This window comes from Wolffia australiana, chromosome 16 (assembly GCF_029677425.1).
Source record: "Wolffia australiana isolate 7733 chromosome 16, ASM2967742v1".
Classification (NCBI taxonomy): Eukaryota; Viridiplantae; Streptophyta; class Magnoliopsida; order Alismatales; family Araceae; genus Wolffia; species Wolffia australiana.
The window spans coordinates 6416053-6426892 of NC_135850.1; the positions used below are offsets into that span (position 1 = coordinate 6416053).

The following is a 10840-nucleotide window of genomic DNA, read 5'->3' on the forward strand; positions in this document are numbered from 1 at the left end:
TTTTCTTCATGTTATCCACCAAATAATTTCTAGAAAATCCATAAAATTGGTAAAAATCAGAAAAATTCAGGATAATATACTAAAGACAATTTTTTCATTTTTAGTATGATAACATGGAATTATAATCATTTAAATCAAATAAAATGCAATATATATGAAATTAATACTATAAATTACATGTTATCAGATATCAATGGCATCAAATTCATCAACGCCTAGCCCATGGAAGATATGAGAAAATGTAATATTATTGAAATCGTCTCACTGGAGAAGTTAGACATCAATGTTTAATTATTATGATTATTTGGTGAAAATGATATTTAATGTCTTAAATAAACATATATATACATATATGTCTATAGCAGAAACATAGGCATCACTTTCTTAAGTCCATTATATGAAGTAATTTTATTAAAATTTTATATGAATAACTATAGACAAAATAATTTCTAATATTTTTCAAGCATTATATAAAACAATTTCTAATAATTTGGCAAAAAAAATTTTAATTCAAGTGTTCCTTGAAAACAATACTCTTCGATGCCACTCGGAAATCAACAATCCAAGAAAAACCATAATAGTGTACGAGCACTTCAGGTTCCTGCACATTCACTAAGTGTAGCCTTGTTATTTTCTATTTATTAACACATGTTTTGTGTTCTTAAATCAAATATGTTTGATCCACGTCAATGATTATCAAGATGCATGCATCAAAATACACCAAAATCTTTTGAAACAAGATTCGTGTAATTGAAACTCTTTTCGATATTAAGCCTTATAATCTGAAAAAAAGTTAGTACATAAGACATTGAGTTGAACTTGTATCATAAATAGATGACAGACTCAGCGAGCAAGAAAGTAATCAATTATGATATCATATTCTAATACTTTATCAAAAGAAGGATAATTTGATTATTATCAAGATACTACTTTCAGAATTCTGTGAACATAACTCATAATCACCAGTCAATAAGGTTTATATCAAAAGGTCAACATTTAGAACTGATGTAGTTTATATGTACAAAGGAGGTCAAAAATGAAAAATAATTCATTATTGAATCCATGAAATGCCCAAGAAAAGAGAATACACTGATGAAAATTGGTTGATATATTGAGAGTGATTTATTAAATTAAAATGTATCACATTGAATGAAATATTGGAATACAAACTTCTCATTTGACCAATCATATTCATTAGTTGTTGTTTTCACAAATTCACAAAATATTTTTTCTCTAAATTTTGTCTCCAAATGATGTCCTTTTAATAACAGCACACTCTTAGTTTTAATCAGAAACAGTCTCCATACTGTGGAGTAGTTGCATAATTTTCTAGAAAGGTTCATTTATTATATTTTAAGATTAATAATGAATCCTTAGCCTTTAAAATTAATCATGATGTATTACATAAATGATGTTCATGGGGCTTCTCAAATGTATCTTAAAACTATAGAAAAATAAATTAATATTGATTAGAAACCAATGGTTTTACATAATTTTAGTTTAGAATAATGGAACACAAATAATCCTATAATGTAGATGATTTGTATGACTTGTTACTTCAGCTTAGGAGCTAAATGTTGAATTAACATGGACAAGTTTGGGACATTATTTTATTAGTCATTTTGACTTGAAATAAATTATTACATATCCTAGTTTATTATTATTACGCTGTTAACTTATTCAAAATTTCATTAGTGGAGAAAATGATTGCTGCTTATCATGTGGTGAAATCCCATTCAAATGATTTCTTACATTCTTTCTCCATGCCCTTATAAACCTCTTTACCCTTGATGATTTTAATAATTTTAAATATCATTTTACAAGTATTTGAACCCATATAAAATATTTATAAGGGTGAATTAACATTTAAAAATATCATATTTTTCATAGCAGTATCCAGTTCAAATGATTTCTTATATTCTTTCTCCATGCCTTTATAAACCTCTTTTCCCTTGACGATTTTAATAATTTTAAATATCATTTTACAAGTATTTGAACCCATATAAAATATTTATTAGGGTGAATTAACATTTAAAAATATCATATTTTTCATAGCAGTGAGTCAATGTTTTTCAGTAGCAAATTTTGGATTATATTATATATTTTATCAGAAATATTTTAGTTAAGGTTTTTGGATTAATGAGGGATGCAATCAAATTGAAAATCCAAAATAAAGGACTTTTATCAATGCAAAACCAATAAGGTAAAATTTTGAGCTAAATTGACTTGTATAATACATTTACTAGCTTAATAATAGTTTAATATTTGTCACAAAGAAATTCGGAATGAGACACCACCTGGGGATTCATAAAATTTGGAAAATCATCATGGGCCTCGCTAAGGTCCGGATATTTTTGTGGAAAAAATACCTTGGTTCAAGCTCTAATTTGTCCCTCAATTCACATACTCCCATGTTTAGAATAAAAGTATATGTATATCCTACGTACAAAAAAATCACACACTTCTTGGAAAAATTTTACAAGGTCCAAACAAAACAAAATTTGTGACCATAAGAAGATGACAGAGAGATGTAGATTAATTTGTTTAGAAAGTGAGATTTTCTGATTGAAATCAAGTCAAATTGATTCTTATTCAAGTCATTTTTTTACAATATGTCTCTATATCTTATGGCCCATATTTACTCGATTACTATCAAGTCAAATCTCCCAAGTTTGCATCTGCATGCCATTGCTGGTTAAAGCAACCTGCTTTTTCATGGGCTCAATTATGCAAGCCACTAACATACTACCACAATCTGCGACCCACCAAGCAGACCAGTCAGCCTATCCCTTTAATCTACAAAAATCATGAACTATATATAATAATAATCCCATAAAATTTAAAACACATGCGAAATAAATAATTAATTATGGTAATGAGTTTCAAAACTATGGAAAATTCCTAAACTTTTAGAATAATCCCAGTGACTGTAGAGAAAGTTCCATAATATATTTTTACTGATTTCATTGATATTATACTATATTTTCTAACCTTAAAATTATACAAGAATAGGAAAAACTATGATTATCCATAGATAACGTAAATATGTATTAGATTAAAAAATAATTCGATCACTCGTACAAGTAGAAATGATGAATTATCAAAGCACATTATGTTTTCAAAATACTAAAGTTCAGCTAACACCTTCCACCTTTTGAATGTAGTTACACCAATAACTTACCCACTATATTTGTCTCTCTTCCCATCGTGAAACAAAACACGGAGGTTGAGGGCCAGGCATGGGTGGGCTTTGTAATTGGCCTACTCTCTACTTGAGTAGGTGTGGACTTGGTGTTTTCTGTAGCATTTGTTAAATTAGGAAATTACTATGAGTGTTTTGTTAAATTAGCCTTTGTTAAATCGGGATGATTTCTAAACTCCAACACCAATACTATTTTCACTAAGTGGGATTCTTCAGGGCTTCTACTCCAAAGTCAACTACCTGTACTAGATGAACTTGAAGCATAATAATGGATCAATCATGACACATGGAATTCTCACTTAACAGCCTCTTTGACTTCATAAGATTCATCTTAACATTTCGTAAGTCCATTATATGAAGTAATTTTATCACGGGCCCAGCGTGAAAAATCTCAAAAAGTAAATAAAGTTTATAACTATAAAAAATGATATAACATTGCATTTAGTTCAGTTTCATATTTTAATAGTTCAGTTTATCGAACAAAATTGCATTAGTTCCTTTTTTGTATCTTGATGATTCTCTGATTCTTCTTCATCATGCTTTTGACATGAACTTTAGAGACCTAAAAAACCACTAATAGTATCTGAACTACAGTGATCCAAATTAGGCGCTCTTTTCTGTGTTAAATATATCTCTAATTCTCTTTTATCCCAAACTTATGGGGTTATACAAAACGTATCCATCGCGCCACCAGTCGAAATCTTTTCTGAAATTCACAATTCTGTGCGTTGACATTCAGTAAGCAGCAAAGATAGAAATTAATACACAATATGAAGATGAAAGTACCTTGTGCAGCATCGGTAACTTACAAATCAATTGAAATGAGATTCCAGCGGGCGTACATCTATCTACCTATTCATCTGTTCACCTAACTCTATCTTGGGTTTGAAATTGGAGTAAATCCGGATGTTGCACAGATCCATCTGTTCTCTTCCCCCTTTTTCGACAATCAACGGGGCTTGATCATACCTCGGCCACGCCAACGAGGTAAATCATGGGTCATCCACATCAATTTCCTGTCGAGCATAGCTCCGGCTCCGCCGCCGGCGCCGCCGCCGCCTCTCAATTCTTCCTGCAGCTCTCCCATGCCTGCTTACCTGCAGCTCCTCTCCGTCTTCGTCCTCGTCGCCCTCGGAGGATCCTCTAACAGCACCAGCGGCGATGGCCACTCTCTCGTCGTCAACCGGCAGCAGCGGAAACCGAGTCGATCCCCTTTCAACCCGCCTCAGGCGTGACGCAAGGCTGGAGTTGGAATTCTCGAAAGCTCGAAACAGGCTGAGAACATAAAGAATGTTCGGGTCGAAGCTGCTGCCCCTCAGAGTGCCTTCGCCGCCATTGCCGCCGCCGTCTCCGCCTTCGCCTTCGTCATCGGTGGTCATCACACTGCCATGCACGCCGCCCTCGATCACATAGTCCCCCCACACCACTGCCCCGGGGGTGGACGATCTTATGACACTGATCACGTCTTCGTGCTCTCTGTCTCGTTCCAACCGCCGCCACCTCTGCTCCAACCCGGGGTCGACTTCGCGGGGCTTGGCACGAGGGTGCGCCGCCTTCATGTGCCTCCGGAGTTCGCGGTAATTCCCCACGAAGGAGCAGTTGTCCTGCATGCAGCTCCTTCTCTTGGCATTGAGATAGATCCGAGCGGGCTCGACCACGGTCCAGCCTTTGACCTGGCCTCGACAGAGGGGGCACGAGAGCTCCGCCACCTCCGCCTTATCGGGCCACGAGGCGGCGCGTTCGGCGGGGGAGAGCACCTTGGTGTAGGCCTTCTTGTACTGGTCCAGGCAGTTGGAGTAGAGGAAGCTGGTTCCACACATGTAGGGACGGCATCCCTTGTCGTGGGACGAGCAGAGGAGGAGGACGGCGTTGTGGGGGAATTCCATGCACACCGAGCACGTGGCGTTCTCCCAATCCTCCTTCAAAGCCTTGGAATGTTTCTTCTTCGGGTGGCCTTCGATCTCGAGAGACCCCCCCTGATGTTGGTGGTAATGTGGTAGATGGTAAGGAGCGGGACGAAGCCGGCGAGATAAGACCCTGCGAGGAGCCCTGGCACTTCTTGCCATTTCAGCAAATTCTGTAAGGAAATAGCCTGGAGTAAAGTCTTTGTAACTCAATGATAGCATGTAATAAGTAATAGCAAATTCTGCAAATTCTGTAAGGAAATAGCCTGGAGTAAAGTCTTTGTAACTCAATGGTAGCATGTAATAAGTAATAGCAAATATATACCCACGAGTAGAGGACGTGATAGATATGTCATTGCTGTAGATGTAGGAACGAAAATTTCCAGAATTAACAGAATTTCCAAGGGATATTCCAAAGTCCCAATCCGTAGATGAACAAAAGTGATAACGTAAAAATCAAGTGCACTGAGATAAAAATATTCACACAAAAATCATTGAAACTAGAGGCTAAAAATAAAAGAAATGGTACAGAAATTGGCTTCTGGTTGGTACGCATAGATTTCACCCGAAAAAACTGAGCTATCTTATGTAATTCACGGTGAAAAAAATGATGAGGGATTAACAAATAAGAGGGTACCGGGGATTAACGATTGATTTTTCACACATAAACGCAAAAGGGAAGACAATTCCAGACAATATAACGTCGAGCCGGTTTTACAGAGTTTAATATTCTTCACCAACTAAAATATTGGATCGGAACGCATAATCAACGACAATCTTGAATTATGTTCGTACCATAATTCAAAGAAAAAACGAAAAAAAAACGTTTTCCTATGTAGGAGGGGATAAAAGTTAATATACACAGGGGTTTCATCTTTCTTCCTAAACCCCCAAATTTATTAGAAGGGGTCACATGATTTGAAATGTCCCCCAGAGTCTCAAATCTCAAGCATCAATTAACACGCTGGGCCCGAGAAAAGGCAACGCAGGAGAAAAAAAGACAAATAAAAATGCGAAATTGCAAAGAAAACCAGCCAAGCCGAGGACCCAAAACGCAAAAATTCAAAACACACCAAATTCGGCAGAGCTGATCCCGTCTCTTTCAATGCACAAATCCAACGACAATTTTATCACCTAACCCTGGTGCCCAAACCGAACATGAAAATAGAAAAACGATTCCGCACCCTAATTAATTTCCAATGGCTCACATGATTCGAACAAGATGGGCCCTAAAAAGACAAATCAGCGGTAAAAAACACCAAAAAATAAAAATTATCAAGAAAACGAGCAAAATCGAGACCCTTAAACACAAAAAACTAAAAAAAAAACCCGAATCCGGCTCATCCGATCCAAACCCTCCCAATTCTCCAATCCGCCAACAATTTCATCCACTAAACCTAAGCTCCAAACCAAAAAAAAACCCGAAACAAAGCCGCCAAAACCCACCTCAAAAAGACGCCGTAAAACGCGATCCAGCTACCGTTCACCTCCAAGCCCGCAATTTCTCCTCCGAATAGCCTCCCAAGAAGCAGAAAAGACGCGATTTTTACAGAAAAGAGGAGAGATCCACGCAACGAGCGAGCAGCGCCGACGTCCTCCCTTGTCCAACTCTTCCTCCGCCGTTCGACGGAACTCCAACGCCGGCGTCGACGCTACGCCACTCCGATCTGCGCAAGAAACGGTGAAGGAAAAATACGAAACAAGGTAAAGTGCAGGGCACGACCCCCCATTTATACCCCCCAATTCCTCCAGATCACGTTCATCTTCTCTCCCGCCTTCCACCGCACGTGACGTCACCCTTCCCAGCCACATAATCTAGAGAGAGACACACACATCCAGATAGATAATGATAGAGATAGAGAGAGATGTAGAGAGAGAAAGAGAGAGATATGGGCACACGCCACGTGAGATAGAACGTGTGAGGTAGTTGGCTGTTTATCAAAAAACTGTTTTTTTTTTAAAGATTGGTGGATGGATGACCGATTGTCCTGACTCGTCACCCGTCTAACGGGTTGACATGATGAAGTCATTTCCGTCATTAGTCATCAGTCTCCCGAAGGGTTATCCCGAAGGGTTATTCCGTCATTAGTCATCAGTCTCCCGAAGGGTTATCCCGAAGGGTTATTCCGTCATTAGTCATTAGGCATCCGTTAAACAGGTGGACAGGACGAAGTCATTTCCATCATTAGTTATCAGTCATCCGCCCGACAATCTGGGCGTCTGTTAAACCGATCTACAGGAAGAAGTCATTTCTGTCATTAGTAATTAGTCATCTGTCCATCAATCCTGGCATCCGCTCAACCGATGGACATGACGAAGTCATTTCCGTCATTCGTCATCAGTCATCTGTCCGTCAATCCCGGCGTCCGTTAAACCGGTTGACAGGACGAATTCATTTCTGTCATTAGTACTTAGTCATCTGTCCATCAATCCTGGCATTCGTTAAACCGATGGACATGACCCAGTCATTTCCGTCATTAGTCATCAGTCATCGGTCCGTCAATCCCGGTGTCCGTTAAACTGGTCGACAGGACGAAGTCATTTCTGTCATTAGTAATTAGTCATCTGTCCATCAATCCCAGCATCCGTTAAACCGATGGACATGACGAAGTCATTTCCATCATTAGTCATGAGCCATCCGTCCAATAATCCCGGCACCCGTTAAAATGGTGGACACGACAAAGTTATTTCCATCATTAGTCATAAGCCATCCGTCCAACAACCCAGCATTCATTAAACCGGTGGACAGGGCAAAGTCATTTCCGTCATTAGTCATCAGTCATTCGCCAGACAATCCGGCCGTCCGTTGAACCGGTGGACGGGATGAAGACATTTCCGTCATTAGTCATGAGCCATCCGTCCAACAATCCCAGCATTCATTAAACCCGTGGACAGGACAAAGTCATTTCCGTCATTAGTCATCTGTCATTTGCTCGACAATCCGGCCGCCCATTGAACCGGTGGACAGGATGAAGTCATTTCCGTCATTAGTCATCAGTCATCAGTCCGCCGTTGGATAGGAAGAAGTCCCTTCCGTTGTTAGTCATCAGTCCTCCGTCTTACAATCCTGCCACCTGTCACACCGTTGGACAGGATGATGTCATTTCTGTCATTAGTCATCAGTCATTTGTTCGACTGCCCCCGCATCTGTCAAACCAACAGACAGGACGAAGCCATATCTGCCATTAATCATCAGTCCTCCGTCCAAAATGATAGATTTTAGAGAGGGAAAGAGAGATTTGGAGAGAGAGAGAGAGAGAGAGAGATGACGGCGTGACAGCACCAACGGTCAATGGGAGCTAGGTGGAGAGGGAGAGAGAGAGGGAAAGACGAGAGCGCATGGGAGAGGGGGACTGATGACTGAACGGTGACGATGACGAAATCCCCTAGATGACCCCATGACTGAAGAGTCGTCTCGAACAGGCATACGTCATCCGTCATCCATCCCTACAGTTTTTATTTAATAACAAATAACAAACTCAGTTTTTATTTATTTTGTGAATTAATAAATTCGCGTGACCTCTTTATCCATATAACAATTTTGTTGTCTAAAAAGGCCCGAGAAAGAAGGTTCGATCGGTACACGTCAGCTGTCCGCGCTATCACACACGTGCTGGTCGAGATCCGTATTGGAACGAATATTCTGGGTTTTTTCGAAAAATGGTATTTTTTATTTAGTGAGGTGGGACGGTTAGCGTGAATATACATCCGGGACGCGGACGAGACGAAGGTTTCGTCCGGGGACGAAGTTTTTGTCCCGTCTGTCATCCCTAGACGAAACCTGGGATGAACTTTCGTCCGGAGAACCCCGGACGAGACGACTTTTCGTCCCATTGGACGAAAACTTCGTCCGTCTGGGATGTCTGGACGGTGGACGATCGAATTGGACGATTTTTTTTTTGTTTTTTTCACTGCGAAAATGCCATTTAGATTAAACATGAATGTAGTCTGCTTATTCAATTCTTTTTTCTTGAAGAGATCGTCTAATTATTAATAAATTGTGTTCATCATTAATTGATGTTAATCATAAATTTTTTTCTCTGCGAGAATGCCATTGAGATTGAACACGAATATAGGCTGATTTTTAATAAATTGTGCTCATCAGCCCCTTTTTAGTATTAATTTATGTTAATAGTAATTTGCATTCCTCTACTTACTATTTCATTTACATAAAGGTGGCATTGAACTTCAACTCCAAGAAAATATTTAGATAAATAAGAAATCAAAACTCATGTTGTTTTAATTTACCTAAATCCGATAATACAGAAATCTCTTAGATTTCTGTCATCAGTAGTGTAATATTGATAATTATATACGATATTACAATCTCACTCAAGGTTTTCAGTGATTTATCATTCATTTGCGTTTCGCACTGGAGAACGAAGCTAAGGAAAATTTATAGTAATTTTAAAATTCAGAACAATTGCCCAACTTTCAAAGTGTTCACCACATTAAAAGAGATTAAATGTTGAAAGAACAAGGTCCAGAAACAGTGTGGGTGAAAGAGAAAATAAAATCGTTTTTGAGGAACTGGGACGGAAGGATGAGGCGGACGTCATGCCCCCATCCATTGCCCTTGCGCAAAACTAGTCGACGTTGAGTTAAAAAACCTGCAGGTAATAGAAATAAAAGATAGAGAGTTAGAGAGGGAGATAAGTAGAGAGATGCGTAGATAGAAAGAGATATAGGGAGACGGAGAGATACATTTCAGAGAGATGTAGATGTAGAATTGATGAGAGATAGAGATAAAGAAAATAAAAGAGAGTAATTTAGAGAGAGAGATAAGTAGAGAGATACCTGGATAGAAAGAATTTCAAAGAGATGGAGAGATACGTAGATAGAGAGGGAAACAGAGAGCGAAGAGAGAAAGAGATAAAGAATAAAAGAGAGAAATTTAGAGAGAGAGATAAGTGGAGAGATGTGTAGATGTAAAAAATTTCAGACAGTCGAGGAGAGACGTAGATAGAAAGGGAAACCCAGATCGAGGAGAGAAAGAGAAAGAATAAAAGAGAGTAATTTAGAGAGGTAGATAAGTAGAGAGATGCGTAGATAAAAAAAGTTTCAGACAGTCGGGGAGAGGTAAAGATAGAAAGGGAAGCCCAGATTGAGGAGAGAAAGTTGGGGAGAGGTAACAGAAATAGAAGATAGAGAGTTAGAGATGGAGATAAGTAGAGATACGCATGGATAGCAAGAGATTCAGAGAGATTGCGAGATACGTAGGAAGAGATGGAAACAGAGAGCGAGGAGAGAAAGAGACAGAATAAAAGAGAGTAATTTAGAGAGAGAGATAACTTATAAGAAAGGAAGATGAAAGTAAGAAATAAGGACTAGACGAAGAAGGAGAAGGAGAAGATAAAAAGAAGGAGAAGAAACTGAAAACAATGCAAAACATTATAAGAAAGAGTAAGACAAATGAAGGAAGAGAGGAAAGAGTGAACATAAGAAGAAGAGGAAGAAGAGAAATTAGAAGAATAAAGAGTAGACTTAGAAAATAAGAGTTATGTATTTTCAGCAGAAAGACGGAAGGACGAAGAAATTAAGAAATAAGGAGTTGATGGAGAAGTAGAAGGAGAAGATAAAAAAGAGAAGAAAATAAAAGCAATGCAAAAAACTCTTTAAAAACCAAAGCAAAGAAACCAAGAAGAGAATGTGCCGGTTTAGAAGAATGACTTACTGTAAATGGAGAGGGATGTAAATCGGTGGGCCACCTTCCTCCTTTACCGTTGTTACGCTG

General features: G+C 38.6%; 1 protein-coding gene across 1 annotated transcript; it reads right to left on the reverse strand.

The window, feature by feature from the left end:
* Positions 1-3943: 3943 nt before the first annotated feature.
* Positions 3944-6825, reverse strand: LOC144713608 (zinc finger/BTB domain protein, putative (DUF1644)). The gene is made up of 2 exons (XM_078588247.1): positions 6553-6825; positions 3944-5279 (listed from the first exon to the last, which is right to left on the reverse strand). The coding sequence occupies exon 2, from the start codon at positions 5266-5268 to the stop codon at positions 4195-4197; it is 1074 nt and encodes a 357-aa protein (XP_078444373.1). The 5' UTR covers positions 5269-5279; positions 6553-6825; the 3' UTR covers positions 3944-4194.
* Between the last annotated feature and the right edge of the window lie 4015 nt (positions 6826-10840).

What these genes read in the sequence shown, in the direction of transcription:
- LOC144713608 (XM_078588247.1), bottom strand. Translation starts at nt 5,268, where the DNA reads ATGGCAAGAAGTGCCAGGGCTCCTCGCAGGGTCTTATCTCGCCGGCTT.